Source organism: Trachypithecus francoisi, unplaced genomic scaffold (genome assembly GCF_009764315.1).
Source record: "Trachypithecus francoisi isolate TF-2019V2 unplaced genomic scaffold, Tfra_2.0 Lachesis_group12, whole genome shotgun sequence".
Classification (NCBI taxonomy): Eukaryota; Metazoa; Chordata; class Mammalia; order Primates; family Cercopithecidae; genus Trachypithecus; species Trachypithecus francoisi.
The window spans coordinates 64663652-64686095 of record NW_022681457.1 but is presented as its reverse complement, the minus strand read 5'-3'; the positions used below and the strand labels follow the sequence as shown (position 1 = coordinate 64686095).

Sequence of the window (22444 nt, the reverse complement as noted above, 5' to 3'; positions counted from 1 at the left end):
TTTCACCACGTTTAGTGCAATACCGTAAACTCTGAATAACCCCCTGGGCCTCATATGCGGGGCTGCTAGTGATGCCAGACTGCTTCCAAGAAGCAAAGAAAAGTTACAATATTACAAAAAAAGGTTGAACTGCTTGATATCTACCATAGATTGAGATCTGCAGCTGTGGTTACTGCTGCTTCAGACAGACACTTTCTGTTATAAACTGACAGCATAAACTCACGGTATGGATAAATACAGCACAGTGCTGTGAAGGTATTTTCTCTTTCTAATAATGTTTTCAGTAACATGTACTTTTCTCTAGCTTACTTTCTTGTAAGAATACAGCACATAATACCTATAACATACAAAATATGTCTTTTTCCTTTTTTTTTTCCAGAGACAGGGTCTTGCTCTGTCACTCAGGCTGGAGTGCAATGGTGCGATCATGGCTTATTGCAGCCTCGATCCTGGGCTCAAGCGATCCTCCCACCTCAGCCTCCTGAGTAGCTGGGACTACAGGCACGCACAACCACGCCTAGCTAATTATTTTTATTTTTATTATTTGTAGAGGTGGGGGTCTCACTATGTTGCCCAGGCTGGTCTTGAACTCCTGGCTTCAAGCAGTCTTCCGGCCTCAGCCTCCTAAAGTGCTGGGATTACAGGCATAAGCCACTGTGTCTGGCTTCAAATTGTCTTACTCAATTGTTTATATACTGAGTAAAGCTTTTGGTCAACAATAGGCTATTAGTAGTTTAACTTTGGGGGGAGTCAAAGTTATGCACAGATTTTCCACTGCGTGGGGGTTCGGCACCCCATCCCCACGTTGTTCAAGAGTCAACTGCGTGGCCTCTGCCCATCACTGCGGGACCTTGCCTTTTCCCTCCCGGGCTGAAACATCTTTTCCCGCCAGCCTCTGTTCCCAGCTCCAAGGCTGCCCCCTTGCGAGTTTCACATGATATAACAGTGTCATTATCCTGACTCCTGCCTCCTCTCCTACTCCGAAATCAAATGTTCTCACCTGAGAACTGATTTCAGCGTAGCCTGTCCTCAAGTGCATCACCGGAGTGACCACTCCTGTGGGTCAGAAACAGATTGCCTCCTCCTTCCCGTAAGTACAAGGCCTCTGCTCGCGGCCCACTGAAGACAGGCAGGTGAGGACGTGCAGAGGGGAGAGACAGACAGACGAGCAAAGGGGCCGACGTGTGCAGGGGCAAGCTTACCTCCCCCTGCCGCCGTGCTTTGGCTCCGTGCTCCTCTCTTGACTGGGGTGCTGCCCTCAGCAGGCGCCGCTCTCCGCTTGAGTTGCTCCAGGGAGGCCTCCGGGCCAGGCTGCCCTGCAGTTCCTCCGAAGCAGCCCTCCGCAGGGGCCTGGAGAAGCAGCCAGGCCCTCCTGCCTCACGCTCCTTCCCCCGAGCGGTGGCGTTACTTCTGGGACGTGCTCCCTTGCGTTCTTGCCGCACACACTGTCTTCAGGCCAGGACCCCTTCCCAAGTAACCGGTCACCAGCGGGTTGAGCACCACACTCCAGGCACCCGTGATGAGCCCCAGCTTCCGCCAGGAGCCTCCCAGATTGGGTTGCAGGAAGCTGGCCACGTTGGAGGCGTTGTAGGGTCCTAGGCAGAGCAGCAGCGTGAGGAGGGCCCCGCCGGCTACCCAGGCGGCCCTCAGCTTCCGCCTGTGCGTCAGGCCGGAGTGGGCCAGTGCCCGGAGGCAGCCCACGTAGCAGAAGGCTGTGATGGCCAAGGGCAGGAAAAAAAGCAGGAGAGAGAGGCTGAAGCGGGCCGGGCCGGCAGAGGCCGGGTCCCAGGCCTCCAGGCAGACAGGAGAGCCGTTGACCGGTATGTTGATGCCCAGGGAGGTGTTGCTGTGGTCCAGCCAGCCTCCCGGAGCCTCCAACCCAAAGACCAGACCCAGGTGACACAGGACGAGGGCCCAGATGGCCGCGCACACACCCCAGGAATAGCACGGCCTCCGGAAGGCTTGGTAGCCCAAGGGGAAGGCCGCTCCCAGGTAGCGGCCTGCACTCAGGGCGGCCAGGAAGCCCCCGCCGGCATACAGTGGAGCAAAGTGGGCCACCCCGAAGACGGGGCACAGCGAGGCCGGCAGAGGCCAGGCCCCGGAGGCCAGCGCCTCCACCGCCTTCAGGGACAGGGAGACTGTCAGCAACAGGTCGGAGCAGCCCAGGTTCAGGGCGTAGACCAGGCTGGGGGTGAGACGGAGCCGGGCGTGGGCCCTCGCGCCTCGGATGGCCAGGACGTTGAGCGGGAAGCCCAGCACAAAGGCCGCCACATAGAGGGCGAAGGAGAGCTGCGGGGGCAGGTCCATGGGGCCACTGTCCTGACCTGCAGGACTCCTGTGTGCAGCTGGCTCCCTGGTCTCAGATCTTGGGGCCCCTGAGAGAAGGGGCTCCTGGGATCACTCGTGGGTTCCAGCCCTGCCTGGAGGATTAGAATTCGCCTGATGGGATCACCGAGGAAACGGAGGCCCACAGAGGAAGGCAGCAGCCAGGGAGCCCCGGAGCCTGGATGAGAAGCCAGGACCTGTGGCCCCTAGTCCTGTGCTTTCTCTCCACCATATCACTTCTCAAAACCAGGGAAGCTCCTGCAGTGTCACAGGAGATAGGATGTGGCACAGGTGTCCAAGCCGACCCCCCCAGGGTGCATGGCTGGGTGGTGCAGAGGAAGAAGGCTTCTCGATTTCTGAGACTCTGTGGGGAGAAGGGGTGGAGAGAATTCAGAACAGGGCTGGGCCCCACAGCCTGAGCCTTCCCTGGGAATGGGAGTTTGACTCCTGAGCCCACTGCCCTGCCCGGTCCCCTGGCAAAGCAAGAGCTACTCCCCGACAGTGGAAAGCCAGCGGGGCAGCAGGGAGGAGAAGGGTGTGGATGAGGTGAGGGTGTGGCCAGGGGCAGGAAAAGGGGGTCCCCCAGGGAGAGCCCAAGGGTCAGCTGGGCCCCTTCCATGTCACAGTTGAGCTTAGCAGTTCTCAGGGGCCACCTGGGCAGGGTTCTGGAGGTCTGGGGAACAGTTAGGTGAAGAGAGGAACCACAGAAAGAGGGACCCACCTCCTGGCGCTGCCAGATGTCTCTGAGGCTCAGCAGTCCCCTCAGCGGGCTGATGGAGGATGCCCGGGATGAGCAGTGAGCCGGAAGGGGAGGAGGGCAGGTGGCAGGGCCATTAGCCTGAGGTTCTAGCAGCTTGGGTGAGCAGCTAATGGGGCATCCCGGCTGGAGGTGAGGCCACACCAGAGGAGGTGAGGGGCTGGGAAGATGCTGGAACACAGAGGGGCCAGGGAGGAATCGGGGTCCTGTCTGGGTAGGGGCCGGGTGTGTAGCCAGTGCCTTGCAACAGCAGGGCTCGGGGGCTTGGCCACAACCCAGTGCTAGTCCCTCCCCAGCCCTCCTGCTTGTTTATGCCTGCACTGGGGCCAGGTCTTCTCCACCCTCGATGCACCCCTGGGCAGGCCCCGGGTCTCACTGGCTTACCTCTGACAACACAGGGTGCCCCGTGACCGCAGCCATGAAGCCATCTCCATGTGGCAGTGGGTGTGTGGGAAAAGGAGTGATCACACCCAGGTGCGGCTCTGCACAGGCTGTGGGCTTGTTTTAGTTTTTGCAAGGAGGGGCCCCTCTGTTCTCCCTCTCCTTCCCCTCTAGTTCCATGGTGGTGGCTTCTGACCTTTCCAGCGCTGGAGGAAGGAGCAGGAGGAGGAAGGCAAGGGATGGGGGCAGCCTCTGCTGGCTGGCACTGGAGGACCCAGGTTGTGGCCCCCACTTTGCCTGTCAAGGGGTGGCGCAGATGTCCAAGCTGACTCCCCCCAGGGTGCATGGCTGGGGACATTGGGGGGCAGGGCACTCCCTGAGGCACAAGCAATGTGGCACCGGCCGGCTGCGTAGCTTCCTTCTCTCAGCCCTGGGAATCCTCCCAGCCTTTCCTGTTTCCCATTTGGGTCACCTGAGTCTCCCAGGAGGACCTAAGGAAGATTTCTAACCTCGCTGGATGCTTCCTCAGGTGTGCCCACGCCTGCTGGTAAGAAGCCAGCTCTGCTCTGTGATTCTGTCTCTGTCTTTCACTGTGCCAGTGTCTGTCTGTCTGTCTGTCTGTTTCCTGCCTCAGAATGACAACACAGCCTCTCCATATCAGTTTTCTCAGGCGTGTGTGGGTCACCTGACCACTCTGCCCCTTCCGAATTCCAGGTCTCCCATCATAAACCTCTCTCTGTGTGGCCTCCTGGCAGCTCCAGTCACCAGGCTTCAGGGGAAACAGCAAGGAGGTCTCAGCCTATCACTAACTCCCTCAAAGACACCATCTCACTGCTTTCATACCTTGGAGTCACTAAATTGGTCCATGCTCTCCTTTTTCTCGAGAGCCGCGCATGGGGTGCAGCACCCGCTGTGAGCAGAGAACCGGCCTCCTACTGTTCAGTCTGTTGTTGGGAACCGAGAAATGGACAAAACCGAGGAAGAATCCAAAGCAGTGCCATTTCCCCCCCTATAGCAAAAGTGAAGCCCTGGGCAGCTGTTGGGTTTTCCAGATCTTCTCTGCTTTGGCCCCACCCACCTGGCGTCTGGATCTTTGCCCAAAGTCACCTCCTCCAAGGGCCTTCCAGGGTGCCTCAGCCACACTGATCCCTCCCGTGAATCTCACTTTTGTTGTCTTTCTTCAGTGTGACATTGTCTTGGCTGGCTCCTGAGCTAGAATGCCGGCCTCCTGAGGGCAAAGGCTTTGGTCTGCTTTGTCTACTGCATGTTGCACAGCAGGTGTTTGGGAACCTAAATGCACGATCCATTATCTGGACCTTGGGAGGACGGTGAGAGCTGGGGTTGAGGAGGGCGGCTTGCGTCTCGAGTCCTGCCCCCCCAGCTTCCTGGCCACCTGCTCTTCATGCTTCAGCAATGTCTATTGATGGCCACATCTCATGGTCAACCAGCCATGTAGTAGGTTTATGGCAGCAGCTGTGCTGAGGGACAGGGTGGGAAGGGGAAGACGCTCGGTGGTTGCCAGGGAGCCCGAGCCAGGCCCTTCAGGCTTAGGACTGCCTCAGCCGCTCCAGGGGATCTTGCCTTAAAAACCCTTCGCAGCCCTAAACTAGGGATCCCCAAGGCTGGTCCTATGCCTTATCTTTTTAGTGCCCTAACAACTGGCTCTGTACTGGGTGCATTTCCAGGTGCTCAGTATCTGTGTGCCGAGTGAATGAAGAAAGGGTTGAATGACACCAGACCTCATTTTGGGCACAGACACCCCAACGCCCTCCCTGTCTCATTTAAACAGTTTTTGTTGTTGTTGTTGTTGTTTTGAGACGAATTCTTGCTCTGTCACCCAGGCTGGAGTGCAGTGGTGTGATCTCAGCTCATCGCAACCGCCGCCTCCTGGGTTCAAGTGATTCTCCTGCCTCAGCCTCCCAAGTAGCTGAGATTACAGGTGTGAACCACCATGCCCAGCTAATTTTTGTATTTTTGGTAGAGACAAGATTTTACCATGTTGGCTAGGCTGGTCTTGAACTCCTGATCTCAGGTGATCCGCCTACCCCGGCCTCCCAGAGTGCTGGGATTACAGGCGTGATCCACCACGCCTGGCCTTTAAACAGTTCTTAAAGTCTCATCTGCCTCCAGAAAAGTTAATGGTGCTCATGAGAAATCAAACTAGGGACAAAGTGGATTGATGGGGAGATCAAGGCCTCCCTGCACCATAATTCCTAGAGTTACCATCCAGGTGCTGAGCAGAGATGGGAGGGAAAGGAGGGTGGGAAAGGAAGGTGGCAGTTTGGGGAAACCTGCCACGTGCCAGGCGCTGATCTCCTTGATGGTCAGATAATGACACCCCTGCCCTCTAAAGAGAATGGGCCCCTTTGCAGAAGCAGGTGAATGGGTGGAGAAAGATCAAACCTGAGAAGTGAGAGGGGAGCTGGGGCACCTAACTGGAAAGTCTGAATCAGTGAAGAGAATTAGGGAACAGGTGCAGAGAACCTTGAACGACAGAAAAGCTGTGAGGTTTCTCAGGGTGGCTGGTCTTCAGGACTTTCTCTGGCAGCTATGGGTTGTGCAAGAACTGGGTAGCGTCACTTTTGGGAAGAGCCGTTTTGAATTGGCTTCCCTTTTTCACATTCTTCGAGAAATGCAAATAAAGGACGGGGGTTTGTTTTCTGGGGGACTTTCAGCTTCTGTGCTGGGTCTCAGTGTGACTCCAGCATACATAAGACGATGCCTCACTTCCTATCGTGGGCCACCTGCGTGGTAGGCAGTGGTCTCTCCCTCTCCACTTTACAGATGGAGAAAATGAGGCTCAGGCAAGCTGGTGAACGCTGCCAAGATCACTGGGCTAGTTAAGCCAAAGAATCAAGATTCAAGCTCTCACGCTTGTCTGCCTGCAGAGCCAGTATGCTTTTCCTAACAAGACACCAGACTCTCTAATCTGCTGGTTTGATCACTAAACCACTGTGACTCCATTTCCTTCCCCCCAGGCCCCGTGAAGGCTTTCCCCTCTCCTCATCCCCACTCTGACTCCACAGACTGAAAAGCGTTCGCTGGTTCTTTGAAGTGGCATCTGAGCCATTTTTATTGTGAGCTCTGTCTCCATGGCATGTTAATCCACAACAGTGCGTCCATCTCAAACCTGGAGTCCGTGGAGTCAAGGGGCCGCTGTTATGTACGCCTCCCTGTGCAATGCCTCACTTCCAGAGGAGAAGCCAGGCCAGGACTGGGCCCTTTCCTACTTCATTTCTGTCCTTTTCTGGGCTCTCCCCCAGAGGCAGAAACTGGGAGTAATATTTGTGACTGGGGATGTCAGATTAGAGGTAGGGGGCCAGAGAGATGTAGAAGGGAAGGAAAAATGATGACAAGCAGATCCCAGGAGGGACACAAGCAGCTGGGGGTGGGGGTGGCCAGTGGCCATGGTGGGGGCAGGGGGAGGTGTGCATGTCAGGGCAGGTGTTTAGATGGGTTTCTGGGTAGCAAGGAGAGTGGAAAAGAACAAGGACAGGAGTTTTGGAGCATTGGGGTTACCCTCACCGAAAAGACTGGCTCTGAGCCAGGCACAAGGTTCTCCGCAGTGAGCATGTGTGTGGTGTGTGTGTGTGTGTGTGTGTGTGTGCGTGCACGCATGCGCGGAGGAGGAAGCCGTGTGGTGGTGTCTGGGGAAGCTCTGGGACTTCCCTGGCCCCTGCTGCCTCCAGCGCCTCCACCGCAGCCCATCCGGCATCAGTGCTTGAGGATCACATAGTCCACATTTTCTTGCGCCTGAGGCCGCTCCCCAAACCCAAACTGAATCAGCTCTGAGTAATGAATCCCCTCATCTTCTGGAAAATCTGGAATGACGTTCTCATAGTCGCCCTGAGAAAACCGCGTGGTGGTCAGCCTGGCCCCGCTGTCACCAGCCTCCACCGCTGCTTTTCTCTGCATTCTCTCCTTCATTCCACCCGGGGATCCAAAAGCCCAGGCGGGCGTCCTTGTGTCAGGAAACTGGCTGTGGCCGGCATCCAGGACCCGGAGGTACCTGCCTGGCTCTGACCAGCTATGCCAGAGCAACCGTCTCCAACACCCAACCTCTGCCATAACGGATGCCTCCCCAAGTCCTTCCTATGTGGGACCCACCGCAGAAGCCAGGCGCCCGTCCCCAGCCTTCCACAGCCCCACCTTCCTTACCACCTGATGCTTCTGCAACACTGAATAAGTGACTGTGTCATCGCAGTTTGGGGGAGGTCTCTGCATCTCTGAGGTCTCTGCATCTCTGAGAGAGAGGGAAGACAGATGACCATGTATGAAGCATCTCCCATGAACTCTCCTCCCTCTCAACACCCAGAGCCCCCAACAGCACCCCAACCTCAGCCCCTTATGTAAAACCTGAGGCCTCCCCAGTGCCCAAAGCTCACAGCAGGAGCTCATGCAAATGTGTGTGGATGGAGTAGGCGTGGGTGTGTATCACAAGGTCTTGACCTTTGTGATAAGAACGGACTGGGCATGTGCGCTGCTGACTTGAAGAAGCACGTCCACTTCCGGAGACTGGCCCTTACCCAGAGGCTTGTTACGGAGCAGGAATGAGGCAGTGCATGTATCAGGGTGCCTGGCATGGGCCTGGCACAGAGGGCAGGCGAGACAAGAGCTTTTCCTCCCGCCTCCCTCCCAGGGTGCAGGGTCACGCTCCTGGTACCCTCAGTACCCAGTTCGTGGTGTGTTCGTCTCGGGAAAGTGCAGGGTGGCGTAGCTAATGCCATCTTCCATCATCGGATTGTAGCATCCCAGGGAGTGGGGACCTTCAGAGAGGGGGGTCCTTCTAACCTGGGAGGGATACGAGGGTGAAGTGCTAACCACCTGTTCCCCAACCCTCGGCCCCTTCCCTAGCCTCTGACAGCCCAGGTCTCCCCAGAGGACATTTTATCTCCTTCCTTCACCTTGTTTCCCCACTCAGCTTCACGGTCTGCCTCGTGCCTATCCTTTTTTTTTGGTGGGGGTGCAGAGTCTCAGTCTGTCACCCAGGCTGGAGGGCAATGGTGCGATCTTGGCTCACTGCAACCTCCGCCTCCCGGGTTCAAGCGATTCTCCTGCCTCAGCCTCCTGAGTAGCTGGAATTACAGGCATGCACCACCACACCCGGCTAATTTTTAAAATATTTTTGGTAGAGACAGGGTTTCACCATGTTGGCCACGCTGGGCTCGAACTCCTGACCTCAGGTGATCTGCCTGCCTCAGCCTCCCAAAGTGTTGGGATTATAGGCATGAGCCACCACGCCCAGCTTCATCCTACCTTTTTATTCCTCACAAAGAAGCTCTGGCCACTGGAATTCTCCTGAAGCCCCTGCTGGCTCTGTGTCCTCTTCCAACTGAGAAATAAAGGCACAGGTGTGAGGGTCAGGGACTCCACAGGCTGGAGGCTTCGAGATGGACACGGGTCTCTGCCAAGGGAAAGAGGAGGTAGTGGGGGGCAGCAGGAGCTCACCGTCGCTGGACCTTGAATCCACACATTGCCAGAATGAAGATGGCCAGGCAGGACCCGAGTCCCACAGCCACTCGCCTGCCAATGGTCTCCGGGCTATCTGGGTGGAGAAAGGAGAGACCTTAATCAGCTGAGAGGCCGGCTCTGCCTGGCAGCCTTTGCCTGGAAGGCATCCTGGACTTCTCTCCGCAGCCAGAATTGTTCTTCTCCCCTGCATGCATGGGACAGGGGTGCAGAGGAAGAGGGTGACACTGGCCCCTGCTTGCTCTGGGCCTCCCTTTAGGAGGAAGACACTAATTCTCCTGAGGAGCTGCTTTTCCCACAGACACGGCACGCCCAGAGCCTGTGACCCGCACTCGCATGAATGGGTGCAGCTCTTCACAGCAGTATGGCTGTGTGATCAGCTCTGAAAATGCACCTGTCTTCCACCCAGCAATTCCACATGGGAATGCATCTTGCAACTGTCCTTGCAAGCCCAAAACAAGAGGCTGCAGACCTAGGCCCTGAAGAGGGCACTGGGAGGAGGACGTATGCAACCTTCATATGCGAGGACTCCATGGCCCTGGGAAAAAGAGGAGGCTCTCAGGCTGTCTGCAGAGGGGACGCCCAGGGAACAATGGTTTTATACGATGGGATGTGTCTGTGAGATTTCTGATAACATGTTCCAGATATTTTCCTTTGGCCTTCATTTGTGCTGGTGATGGTTCCCTAGATTGACTGATTGATTGATTGAGACAGAGTCTCACTCTTTTGCCCAGGCTGGAGTGCAGTGGTGAGATCTTGGCTCACTGCAACCTCCGCCTCCTGGGTTCAAGTGATTCTCCTGCCTCAGCCTCCTGAGTAGCTCGGACTACAGGCATGCACCGCCACACCCAGCTAATTTTTGTATTTTCAGTAGAGATGGGGTTTCACCATTGGCCAGGCTGGTCTCGAACTCCTGGCTTCAAGTGACCCACCCACCTCGGCCTCCCAAAGTACTGGGATTACAGACATGAGCCACTGTGCCTGGCCAGGTTCCCTCAATTTAAGGCCATGTTTCCAATTATTAATCTGAAATAGTACAATAAATTAATTAAATATGTTCCCTATGCTTCCAGATTCTTTTTTGTTGTTGTTATTGTTTTGTTTGTTTATTTTTTAAAAAATTTTTGGTATTTTTTGTAGAGATGAGGTCTTGCTATGAGGTGTAGGCTATGTTGCCCAGGCTGGTCTCGAACTCCTGGGCTCAAGTGATCCTCCCACCTCGGCCCCTCAAAGTGTTGGGATTACAGGCATGAACCACCACGCCCAGGCTCCAGACTTTAGACACTCTGTGTATGCATAGATACAGAACAATGTCCAAGCAGTATTATTACATGGAAAAAAGCAGAGAAAATTCCTGGGCAAAGTGTGAGCTCTGCCTCGTCTGTGTCACGAGGAAGCGTGTATGGGCACAGACCTCTGTATGTGAATTGCGCGTGTGAAAAATACCCCTGGGGGAGACGGGATGACTGTGTGCAGTGAGGACCTTTGGTGGGGATAAGAGTTCTTGGGGATCAAGAGTGAGCCACATCTGTCTTTCCACTATTTACCCTTCCATGCTTACATTTTATTTTTTTACCGTGTGCTTGTATGATCTGTTTAAAAATCACTCAAGTCAACTACTCTGGAGGCCAAGGCAGGAGTATCACTTGAGCCCAGGGGGTCAAGGCTGCAGGAGCTGAGACTGTGCCACTACACTCCAGCCTGTGCAACAGGGTGAGACTCTGTCTCAAAAAAAAAAAATTCATTTACATCTTAAAAGATGAAAACAAGGAGCCTGTCAGGGCTGACAGAGACAGAGTAGTCAGAGAGAGAGAGAGAGAGAGAGACGGGGACTCAGTAGGAGCTCAGGACTTCTGGAAGGTGGAGCAGCCTGAGAGGGGACCCTAGACGGAGGCAGGAGAGACTGCAGGGGAGGTAGAAAAAGAGAGAGACTGATGACGCAGGACAAGATGACTTCTCCAGCACAGTGGCAAGTGGCCTGGAGCAAGGGGTGTGAATGGGAACGGGGACAGTGATTTGGGGAAGAAGGGGCCAGCTGGTCTAGAAGGCTTTTCGGGAAGTCACAGGAGCAAACAGGACCAGAGAGGAACCTGAGAGGAAACAGGGAGGAACTAAGGGCACAGTGGCTCATGCCTCTAATCCAAGGGCTTTGGGAAGCTGAGGCAGAAGGGTCACTTGAGGTCAGGAGTTTGAAACCAGCCTGGGAAACATAGTAAGACCCCATCTCTACAACAATGTAAAAATTAGCCGGGTGGTATATGTCTATAGTTCCAGCTACTCAGGAGGCTGTGGCGAAAGGATCGCTTGAACCCAGGAATTGGAGGCTGCAGTGAGGTGTCATTATGCCACTGCACTCCAGCCTGGGTGACAGAGTAAGACCTTGTCTCTATAAGAAGAAGGAGAAGGAAAGAGAAGAAGAAGAAAGAGGAGGAGGAGAAAGCAGAAGAAGAGGAAGGAGGAAGAGGAGGAGTCAAAAGAAGAAGAAGGAGAAGAAGAGAGAAAAGAAAGGAAAGAAAGGCAAGAAGGAAAGAAGAAAGAAAGGAAGGAAGGAGAAAGAAAGAAAAAAGAAAGAAAGAGAAAGAAAGAAAGGAAAGAAAGAAAGAAAGAAAGAAAAAGAAAGAAAGAAAGAAAAGAAAGGGAGGGAGGGAAAGAAGGAAGGAAGAAGAAAGAAAGAAAAAGAAAGAAGGAAAGAAGGTCACCACCAACAAGAACAAGAGCAGGAAGAGGCCTTACAGTAGACGGTGAGGGTGAAGAGAGGCGAGTGGCCCTTGCCCACTCTGTTGGTTCCCTGGCACCAGTAAGCACCGGAGTGCTGGACCTTCACTGGCTCCAATCTCAGCATCCGGCCAGAGGAGGGAAGGCTTTGGTTATTCCAGTCAAACCAGGTGTAGCTGGAGATGGGAGGGTTGGCGTCACTCTCACAGGTCAGGATTGCCGTCTTCCCCTCCATCACTTGGTTCCCCTGGCTCATGGACACACGCAGCCTCCTGGGTGCATCTGCATGGCGGGCAGGGGGAGTGGGTGCAAAGTCACCACCAGGCAGGCCACTGGTCCCTGCTCTGCTCCACTCTCAGCCTCTGGCCCCAACTCACACAGCACTTCAAGTGTCCAGGCCTTGGACTCCGTCTGTCCTATGGAGTTGTTCACCCAGCAGCTGTAACTCCCAGCATCTTCTGGGGAGATGGAGTCAAAATTCAGCTGTCTTTCTTTCCCCAGAAGGCTGCCATTTTTCTCCCAGAAGAACTGGACTTCTTTGGGGTGGCTGCTTGAGAAGTCACATTGGAGGCTGACCGAGTTCCCAGAGTGAATCTCAGAAAGGGGCTTGATTTTCCGGACCCTCACACCTCGGGGGGCATCTGGAGGGCAAGGGTCCCAAGCTGACCTCTCCGCTCCCTGTCCCTTTTGCTGTCCCCAGGCCTCCCCTCCCCTTGGCCCTGAGGCTGGGCTCCTGTCCCTCAATTCTCTTGAAGACACTGGCCCAGGCTCTGGCCTCGTCCCCTTCTTCCCCTCATCCCAGCCGGGCCACCTCCCAGATCCCCTTGCCTAGCCCAGGGACTCACACAGGACATTCAGGGTGACAGGGGAGGCCCACGAGCACCAGTTGTTACAAGCTGCGCAGGCGATGACTGTGTTGTTCCAGCCAACGTTCTGGATCTTCAGCACCCCAAGCGATGGCTCCTCCCAGGCGCCGAGGGGTTTCCATTCATAGTGGTTAACAGTGGGGTTACTGGAATTGTAGTTACAGGAAAGGGTCACTGTGTCTCCTTCTCGAATTGGTGTGGGGTTTTCAATCACCGTGGTCACCTTCTTGGGAGGATCTGGAAGAAAGCCGGAGAGGTGAGTAAAGAAAAGCCAGCTGTCCATAGTACCTCTTCCCTCCTGCTTCCTCTTCTCCTGTTACCTGTTCCGGGCATCTACACAGTTCCTAAATTAATCTAAGGGGGGCTTGTGCTTCCTTCCTGCATCTATGTGAGAACAGAAACCTTGCCCTGGCTCTCTGGCCTGGCTGTGGTTTGGTGCAGGGGTTCGGGGCACAGCACTGAAGCCAGACGACTGCTGAGAGGTGCATGGGCATGGGCTGCGGGTCTCAGTTTACGCATCTGTCAAATGGGGTCCTGAGGCCGGGCACAGTGGCTCACACTTGTAATCTCAGCACTTTGGGAGGCCGAAGCGGGTGGATCACCTGAGGTCAGGAGTTCTAGACCAGCCTGGCCAACACAGCAAAACCCCAGCTCTACTAAAAAGTTTAAAAATTAGCTACACATGGTGGTACATGTCTATAGTCCCAGTTAGGAGGCTAAGGCAAGAGACTCGTTTGAACCTGGGAGGTGGAGGTTGCAGTGAGCAGAGATCAAGCCACTGCACTCCAGCCTGGGCAACAGAGGGAGACTCCATCTCAAAAACAAAAGGCCACGGAGGGTAGGTGGGGGGTGAGTCCTGAGAGTTCCTAACCTCCTGGGAATTGTTTCAAGAAGGAAATGAGATGATGCCCTTAGAGCAGAGTGTGGCGTGTGGCAAACACTCCACAAACATCGCTGCGGCTGTTGCAGTCGCGCATCCAGCTGTCTGAGATGCTCAGGATTTGGGCACCCTGTCCCGTTAGCACATATGACATCTCAGGGTCCAAGGATGAAGCCTATGCGTTATTTTTGTCCTATGCTCTACTCGGTGACAAGATTCACTGTGTTAAAGAGGGTCTCACAATGGAGAGGTAATGAGACAATTTGCCCCAGTTCTTATCAAAAATTTCAAGACCTCTTTTAAGACTCAGCCACTGTCTAGGTTGGCTAAGTCTCTGTCTGTGTCCCTCATGGAGTCCTGGTTTCCTGCAGTTAATTATTCTTTTTTTTTTTGGAGACAGAGTCTCACTCTATCCCCCAGGCTAGAGTACAGTGGCCTGATCTCGGCTCACTGCAACCTCTGCCTCCTGGGTTCAAGCGATTCTCCTGCTTCAGTCTCCCGAGTAGCTGGGATTACAGGTGCCTGCCACCACACCCAGCTAATTTGTTGTATTTTTAGTAGAGACAGGGTTTCGCCATGTTGACCAGGCTGGTCTCGAATTCCTGACCTCAGGTGATCCGCCCACTTTGGCCTCTCAAAGTTCTAGGATTACAGGCATAAGCCACCATGCCCGGCCAATCCTTTTTTTTTTTTCTTTTCTTTTTTTTCTTTTCTTTTTTTTTTTTCTTTTTTGAGACAAGGTCTCACTGAGTCATCCAGGCTGGAGTGCAGTGGCGCAATCACTGGCTCACTGCAGCCTCGACCTCCAGGCTCAGGTGATCCTCCCACCTCAGCCTCCTGGGTAGCTGAGACTACAGGCATGCATGACCATGCCAGGCTAATTTCTTGTAGAGATGGGATTTTACCATGTTGCCCAGGCTGGACTTGAACTCCTGGACTCAAGTAATCTGCCCACCTCGGCCTCCCAAAGTGCTGGGATTACAAGTGTGAGTCACCATGCCCAGCTCACACCTATAATCCCAGTCCCAGCTGGGATTTTCTTTTTCTTTTTCTTTTTGAGACTCAGGTCTTGCTCTGTCACCCAGGCTGGAGTGCAGTAGTAGGAACACAGATCACTGTGCAGCCTCAACCTCCTGGGCTCAAGCAATTCTCCCACCTCAGCCTCCCCAGTAGCTAGGACCACCAGCACGCCCCACCATGCTCAGCTAATTTTTGTATTTTTTTGTAGAGATGGTATGTTGATGTGTGGCCCAGGCTGGTTTCAAACTCCTGGGTTCAAGAGACCCTCCTGCCTTAGCCTCCCAAAGAGCTGGGATTGCAGGTGTGAGCCACTGCACCTGGCCTCATTCATTCAACAAGCATCTACAGGCTGGGCGTGGTGACTCACGCCTGTAATCCCAGCACTTTGGGAGGCCGAGGCGGGTGGATCACGAGGTCAGGAGGTTGAGATCATCCTGGCTAACACAGTGAAACCCCGTCTGTACTAAAAATATAAAAAATGAGCCGGGCGTGGTGGCGGGCGCCTGTAGTCCCAGCTACTCAAGAGGCTGAGGCAGGAGAATGGAGTGAACCCGGGAAGGTGGAGCTTGCAGTGAGCTGAGATCCGGCCACTGCACTCCAGCCTGGGCGACAGAGCGAGACTCCGTCTCAAAAAAACAAACAAACAAACCAAAAAAAAAAAAACCCCAAGCATCTACCGAGCACCCTCTGTGAGCTAGGCACACAGCTGTGAACAGCAACAAGCAGCAGAGCCCCTGCCCTGAGAAGCTTACAGGTCAGGAGACTCTGACTGCTCCTTGCTCTTGACTCTAGGACCCCAGAATGCCCTGCACCCCATCTGCCTTCCCCCTTCCCCATCCATCTTCTCTCCCTAGAACCAGAGACTCCGTGGCTACTCACACTGGACATCCAGCTCAGCTCCCGGGCCCCTCTGTCCAATACCAAGAATGTTTTCTGCCACACAAGAGTAAGTCCCAGCGTGCCAGGGGAGGATCTTTGGGATCTGGAATTCCTTCTCTGTCCTTCCCTGCACTTCTTTCCCATTGTGGTACCACGTGTAATTTGTTGGAAGAGGATTGGCCGGTGACGTGCAAATAAACTTGACTTCATTTCCCTCCACAGCTGGTGACTGGACAATCTGAACCCTGGAAGGTTCCGGGGTATCTGGAAGAGGGGGCAGAGGTGAGTGAAGGGGTGAGGAGAGCACCCCCAACCTGTGCACACGGTCCCGAGAGCCCCCGTAGCTCCCCTCTCCGGGTCCACCCCTGCTACCTCCCTGCCTGGCCCGTCCCTAGCTCCGAGGGGCTCACACTGCACTTGCAGGAACACTTTTTCCGACGTTCCCGGGCCCACGTCATTGGAGACCCTACAGCAGTACCTCCCACTCTGGGACTTGGTCACTTCGTGCAGGGTTAGCGTGAGTGTATTCTGCTCCTTCAGCGGGGTGCCATCCTTGAGCCAGGATACCGTCGTGTACTCCGGGTTGCTGCTGTTGACCTTGCAGATCATGGTCACAGAGTCCCCCTCCCTCACTATGGCTTCACTGGGAATGACCTCGATCTCCAACTTTGGGGTGTCTGAAGGAGCAGAGGGGCAGTCAGGGAGGGGGCGGGGAATTCTCAGAGGGCAGAGGGTGTGGAAAGTGCTTTTATTCTGACAAAGTGGTGACCTGCCAGTCCCTTCACCCAGGTGATGGTCACGGCCTCCTAACTCGGCTCTCAGCTTCCTCCTCCCACTTCCTCCTCCTGCTAGTCTCCACCAGCAGCATGCAGGGTTCCTAACACCATCCACCAGACCTCACCAATCCTGCTGGAAACCATGAGTGGTTTCCGTGCTTTGCATAGAATCCCAAACCCTCACCTCAGCCCTGGGGATCCAGAGTCCTGCTCCATCTCCTGCCTCCTGTCCTGTTCCATCTCCTGCCTCCTGTCCTGCTCCATCTCCTGCCTCCTGTCCTGCTCCATCTCCTGCCTCCTGTCCTGTTCCATCTCCTGCCTCCTGTCCTGCTCCATCTCCTGCCTCCTGTCCTGCTCCATCTCCTGCCTCCTGTCCTGTTCCATCTCCTGCCTCCTGTCCTGCTCCATCTCCTGCCTCCTGTCCTACCATGTGGCCCTCAGAGGCCGTGAACTTCAGCCTCTGAGGTCCTCCCACTCCCAGCTTCTGCCTCAAAGCTTTGAACCTGCTCTTCTCTTTCCCTGAAATCCTCCTGTCACAAATATTTGCTGGCCTCAGCCCCTTCCTCCATTCCAGTCAGCTTAAGTGCTCACCTTCTTAGAGAGGTCTCTCTCCATCACTCCCCTCTCCCGGCCTTATTTTTTCCCTAACACACATATCACTACCTACAATAGTGTTGTATATTTCTTTGTTAACATTGCTTTGTTCCATATTCTAATGTCTTGGCTCATGCTCTGTATTTCTTTGTTAATCCATTTGTTGTCTGTCTCTTTCACTGCAGCGCCGGCTCCGTGTGGGGCAAGAGCTTTGCTCACTCACCCTGCCCCCACCCTGTGCCCCCCACTGGCAGCCGTAATAAGGCCTGGTGCCTAGTAGGTTCGTGATATATATTTATTGAATGAATGAGGCACAAGATAATGATGCGAAAAAAATTCCCACCAAGAGGGGAACAAAAAGACCTAACCAGATAATCCCCAAATCATGTCATGGCTTGAGGATGGACCGTTTTATTCTGTTAGGCTAAAGCAAATCTGTTTCCCAAAACACCAGGGCTGACTAGGCGGTGTGACCGGGGTTGGAGGACGGCACTGTCTGTGCAGGCTTCTGGGTGCCCTGGGTGTGTGCCCCCTGCAGGGCTGGGGAGAAGGTGACACAGACCTTGCCCTTCCCATAGGCACGTCGGGGAGACTCACGCTTCACGTTCAGTTGCACCCTGTCTTCGGAGAGGACCTTCCCATCCACATCGTGAAGCTCGCAGGTCACGATCTTCCCATGGTGACTCCACTGTGGTGAGAACTTGAGCTCACTCCGGGTGAAGACAGACTTGGTGCTCAAGGAGGTCAAGGTGACAGCAGTCTGCCCCATTGGAACCCCCCCTAGTAACCACTGCAATTGGATCTGATACCCATAGCAGGAGAAATTCAGCGAGCAGGTCAGAATGACTTCCTGGGATTCTTGAAGTTTTGGAGGGAGCTGGATATGAGGTGGAAAAGGTCTTTCTGCAAAAGAACAGAGTCCATGCTGGAGCCTGGGGGACTGAAGACATGAGCGTACACCTGGCTTTAGATGTCCTGTCCCAAATCACCCCTCAGGAACCCCTTGCCACATCATTCCACCTCTCTCCAGTCCTGCTTTGTTGTTGTTGTTGTTGTTTGTTTTTGTTTTTGTTTTGTTTTGTTTTGTTGAGATGAAGTTTCCCTCTGTCACCCAGGCTGGGGTGCAGCGGCGCGATCTTGGCTCGCTGTAACCTCTGCCTCCCCAGTTCAAGTGATCCTCCTGCCTCAGCCTCCCAAGTAGCTGGGATTACAGGTGCCCACCACCACGCCCAGCTAACTTTTTGTATTTCTAGTAGACACAGGGTTTCGCCATGTTGGCCAGGCTGGTCTTGAACTCCTGACCTCAAGTGATCCTCCTGCCTCGGCCTCCCAAAGTGCTGGGATTACAGGTGTGAGCCACCACACCCGGCCTCATATTTTTTAGAGGCAGGGTCTCGCTCTGTCACCCGGGCTGGAGGGCAGTGGCGCAATCCTAGCTCACTGTAGCCTTGACCTCCTGGGCTCAAGCAATCCTCTCACCTCAGCCCCCTGAGTAACTGGGACTACAGGCATGTGCCACCACACCTAGCTAGTTTTTTAAACATTTTGTAGAGACAGGGTCTTGCCATGTTACCCAGTCTGATCTCAAACTCCTGGGCTCAAACGATCCTCCAACCTCAGACTCCCAAAGTGCTGGGGTTAGAGGCGGGAACCACTGCACCCAGCCCAGTCCTGCTTTTCTCCACTTTGAATCACTTTTGCTCACTTGAAATCCTCTCTGAAAGGCCTTGGCCACACTAAACCTCCTTGGGAACTGTAATCCACTCTTTTCATGCTCATTGCCAGATGTCTACTTTCTGAATGATTGTAAAGTTCTATTCCCACCACCTCTAAGTGAATTTTATCAGTTTAGTTCACAGGCTTTTCAGCTTTGACAAACTTGTGTTGGTTTCATGGCTTCCTTCAGTACTACAGCCACCCAAACACCGCATTCCTTTAGTGGGGTGGGTCTGTGTGCACCCAGCCTCAGCTCTCCCCAAGGCTGGACCACCTCCTTCAGACAGCGGGGTCTGAAGCTGCCTTGCTCACCCCAAACTTAAGGCTGCTTAGAACTGCCCATCCAGGAAACGGTGTGGAACGGAGTGCCCACACTCTCTACGGCAGGGGCCCCTCACACCTGTGTTTTATGGGTCAAAGCCACGCCTACATGTGCAGTGCTATAACTGAGCTTATAACAATTTTATGTTATACAAATTGTAAGATGTTCGTTTTGCTTCTTTTCTTTTCTCTTTGTCCTTTTCTTCCTCCATGCACGATTAGTTACATTTGGTCATTTCAGTAGCAGGCAACCATTAATTCACTAATAATTGTTTAACTTACATCCTGAACCCCTGGCAGCTGCCTACAAGATAAATGAACTTGTCTCTCTTTCAAAGAACAATGATCTTTAGGTCACACAGACCTCCTTGATGACATCGAGAAATTTGATGAGCCGAGAGGCACAACAGCTTTAATGATCGGGAGGTCACCTCCTACACACCTACTTTACTCATAAAAGCCCCCAGTAACGCTCAAAGTCAGGTCAGATTTGAGAGTTTCTCTCTTCTGCCCCCTCGTTTTGGCTAAATTAAATAATCCTTTCTCAGCTTCTAGGCACTGATGTGTCAGTGTTTGGCTAACTACGCATCGGGAGCTCAAACCTGGCCTGTGGGGTTCAACAACAGTGTCATCTAACCTTGAAGAGCTCATGAGAACTTGCCATGAACATTAACACACTGAGAGATTTCACTGGAAAATCTAGATTTCCATCGTCTCTTGAAAAACCAGAAGATCAGGCCAGGTGCGGTGGCTCACGCCTGTAATCCCAATGCTTTGAGAGGTTGAAGCAGGAGGATTGCTTGAGGCCGGAGTTCAAGACCAGTCTGGGCAACACAGGAAGACCCATTTCTACAACAAATTAAAAAGTTAGCCGGGCATGGATGGTGGCATGCACCTGTGATCCTAGCTACTTTGGAGGTGGGAGGGATAGCTTGAGCCCGGGAGATCAAGGCTGCAGTGAGCTGAGATCGCACCACTGCACTCCAGCCTGGGTGATGACAGTGCGAGACCCTGTCTCATAAAAAAGGAAAGGAAGGGGAAGGGGAAAAGAAGAGAAAAAAAGTTAAAAATTATTTTATGATTTTTATAATACAGGTTCAGTTATGGCACTGCACATGTAGGGGTGGATTTGACTCATCAAACACAAGTCTGGGGCCTCTGCCCCAGCAAGTTGGTCCGTTCCACACACAGTTTCCTCTATAGGGAGCTCTGAGCAGCCCTAAGTTTAGGGTGAGCGATGCAGCTTCAGACCCTGCTGTCTGAAGGGGGCAGTCCAGTCTGGGAGAGAGCTGAGGCTGGCTACATGCAGACCCACCCCACTAAAGGGATGCGGTGCTTGGATGGTTACTGTACTAAGGCCAAACACGAGTTTGTCACAAAAGCTGAAAAATACATGGTGAGAAAGAAAGAGAGAAAGATCAGGAAATCCGACAACCTTGGAATCCAGGTCTCAGAGGGGCAGGAACTGAGGGTCAGTTGGGACATTCAAGGTCCCGCAGCTCCGACTAGTGCTGATGCGTCGCCATCATCACCCGCTGGCGTCCCCTGCCTGAGCTCTGCAGGAAGCTCGGTTTGTGAGCTCTCTGCCAGCAGTCAGGTATTTCCTGCCTCCCACTCACCCCTGCCCAGAGCAGAAGACCCGCTCCCCGAAGGCCTTACCAGAGACATTGAGGTGTATTAGTTCCATCCATTTCTCAGTCTTGGACTCCATCCTCAGCCCCAGCTGACCACTGTCATTGACGTGCACCGGGTGGATACTCAGTGTGCAGTTGTTGTTATTCTTGTCCCCCAGGAACTGCACCCTTTTCTGCCCTGAAGGAACCTTCCCATCCTTTGTGCTTTCATAGAGTCTGGTCCCTTCGAACTTCGAGATGTTCTTGTTATACTCAGGATTGTGGAACAGGATGAAGCTTTCCAGGGCACCATCTAGGACTCTGTAGGTGCAGGGGACCCAGACGCAGGCCCCCTCCCAGGCGTAGAGGGTTTCAGGGTGATCAATATTCCATTTACTTGAGTCAGAGAAAGCCAAGTATTCTAGAACTCACCACAGTGATCAGAAAGCATTACTGAGGGGGGCATGAGAGCCTTCTTTTACAAATTATTCTTTATTTTAAAATTTGTTTAATTTTTAATTCTTTTTAGAGATGGGGGTCTTGCTAAGTTGCCCAAGCTGGCTTCAAACTCCTGACTTCAAGTGATCCTCCCACCTCAGCCTCACAAAGTGCTGACATTTCAGGCATGAGCCACTGCACCCAGTTGAGAACTTTCCAAAAACTAAAGAATTCTCTCTGAAGATAGTGGGAGAAATACAGAGATACACAAAGACAGCAGGATGCAATGAGAGAAGCGTATGTATATATGGGAAGCATATATATTTGTATGTACATTTATCTATACACACTGCCACCCCCACCCTACCCTATGTTGACGCCTCTCTGCCTGGGTCTTTCCTCCTCCTCCAGTGCCCACTGATAGCCCAGAACCCCAGTACTGGCCCAGGCCACAGTCCTTACCCAGGAGCAGGAGCCAGGGGCCGAGGAGATGCATGGTGTCGTGTCTGGGTGGAAGCCTGAGCAGGGGAGAGTTTGTCTTTGAGCCATCTGGCCACTTACTTCTTCCACATGGCTTTTCTTGCTCACCCACTGAGCTCCAACCCTTCCCCTGGATCTGGGAGGACTGGGTCTGGTTGCATTACGGGGATGTGGCATTTGAGATGCTCACGGCGTTCTTTCCTTTTTTTGAGACAGAGTCTTGTTCTGTCTCCCAGGCTAGAGTGCAGTGATGCAATCTCTGCTCACTGCAACCTCTGCTTCCCAGGCTCAAGCACTTCTCTGGCCTCAGCCCCACAAGTAGCTGGGTAAAGGCAGGTGTCATCACGCCTGGCTGATTTTTGTATTTTCAGTAGAGATGGGGCTTCACCATGTTGGCCAGGCTGGTCTTGAACTCCTGACCTCAGGTGATCTGCCAGCCTCGGCCTCCCAAAGTGCTGGGACTACAGGCGTGAGCCACCACTTCTGGCCGGGAGTTTTTTCTGGGTATGCTGTGCCTCTCCTTCAAACTGAGAGCCCTGTGAGGGCAGCCTCTCTCTCTTCCCAGAACTCCTTCCTTTATTCCTTCCTTCCTTCCTTGCTTCCTTTTTTCCATCCATCCATTCATCCATCTCTAATTTGACAAACTTCCTGCCTGGCTCGCAGGCTTTGAGTGGCACCAGACCACTGAGTGCCTTGAATGCCAGGCCCCGGATAACATGGAGCTCTCTCTGGTGCTACTCATCAAGGATTATACTCAGGGACAGACATGGTCAAAACTTGGTTTGAAAGACCTGGCAAAAAGGAATTCTAAAACCAGTAACAAAGTATGGGTGAGCCAGACGCAGTGGCTCACACCTGTAATCCCAATACTTTGGGATGCCAAGGCAGGCAGATCACTTGAGGTCAGGAGTTCAAGACCAGCCTGGCCAACATGGCAAAACCCCATCTTTACTAAAAAATGCAAAAAATTAGCCGGGCGTGGTGGCACACACCTGTAATCCCAGCTACTCGGGAGGCTGAGGCAGGAGAATTGCTTGAACCTGGGAAGTGGAGGTTGCAGTGAGCCAAGATCGTGCTACTGCACTCCAGCCTGGGTGACAGACCCAGATCCTGTCTCAAAACAAAAACAAAACAAAAAATAAAGTGTGACACCAGGAGAGCATTTTGAGGGGTCTGGAAGGTCTCTGGAGAATGCCCCACAGGCCAGGTAGGAA

At 53.6% G+C, this 22444-nt stretch overlaps 2 protein-coding genes across 9 annotated transcripts in view; both read right to left on the bottom strand.

The window, feature by feature from the left end:
* Positions 1 to 5370, bottom strand: FFAR1 (free fatty acid receptor 1). 2 transcript variants are annotated; one of them, XM_033225735.1, is made up of 3 exons: positions 3467 to 5370; positions 3047 to 3253; positions 1 to 2689 (listed from the first exon to the last, which is right to left on the bottom strand). In XM_033225735.1, the coding sequence occupies exon 3, from the start codon at positions 2305 to 2307 to the stop codon at positions 1405 to 1407; it is 903 nt and encodes a 300-aa protein (XP_033081626.1). In that variant the 5' UTR covers positions 2308 to 2689; positions 3047 to 3253; positions 3467 to 5370; the 3' UTR covers positions 1 to 1404. The 2 variants fall into 2 exon arrangements, with proteins under 2 accessions (XP_033081626.1, XP_033081627.1); XM_033225736.1 differs by having other exon boundaries at positions 3047 to 3564; positions 4307 to 5370.
* A 1138-nt stretch (positions 5371 to 6508) lies between these two features.
* Positions 6509 to 22444, bottom strand: part of CD22 (CD22 molecule) — a 33912-nt gene continuing 17976 nt past the window's right edge. For 2 of the 7 annotated variants that reach the window (XM_033225729.1, XM_033225734.1), the window contains exons 4-15: positions 20359 to 20739; positions 17260 to 17565; positions 15703 to 15969; positions 15293 to 15556; positions 12493 to 12750; positions 12025 to 12288; positions 11666 to 11929; positions 8912 to 9008; positions 8720 to 8795; positions 8136 to 8254; positions 7622 to 7706; positions 6509 to 7309 (exon numbers count right to left, since the gene is read on the bottom strand). In XM_033225729.1, coding sequence (XP_033081620.1) covers positions 7178 to 7309; positions 7622 to 7706; positions 8136 to 8254; positions 8720 to 8795; positions 8912 to 9008; positions 11666 to 11929; positions 12025 to 12288; positions 12493 to 12750; positions 15293 to 15556; positions 15703 to 15969; positions 17260 to 17565; positions 20359 to 20739 — 2513 coding nt within the window. In that variant the 3' untranslated portion in view covers positions 6509 to 7177. Of the gene's footprint in view, positions 7310 to 7621; positions 7707 to 8135; positions 8255 to 8719; positions 8796 to 8911; positions 9009 to 11665; positions 11930 to 12024; positions 12289 to 12492; positions 12751 to 15292; positions 15557 to 15702; positions 15970 to 17259; positions 17566 to 20358; positions 20740 to 21212; positions 21432 to 22444 lie in introns of all 7 variants that reach the window. The other 5 variants (XM_033225732.1, XM_033225731.1, XM_033225733.1 and 2 more) reach the window with 5 other exon arrangements.

Bases quoted from the DNA above. Each gene is read 5' to 3' on its own strand.
- FFAR1 (XM_033225735.1), bottom strand. From the start codon at position 2,307: ATGGACCTGCCCCCGCAGCTCTCCTTCGCCCTCTATGTGGCGGCCTTT.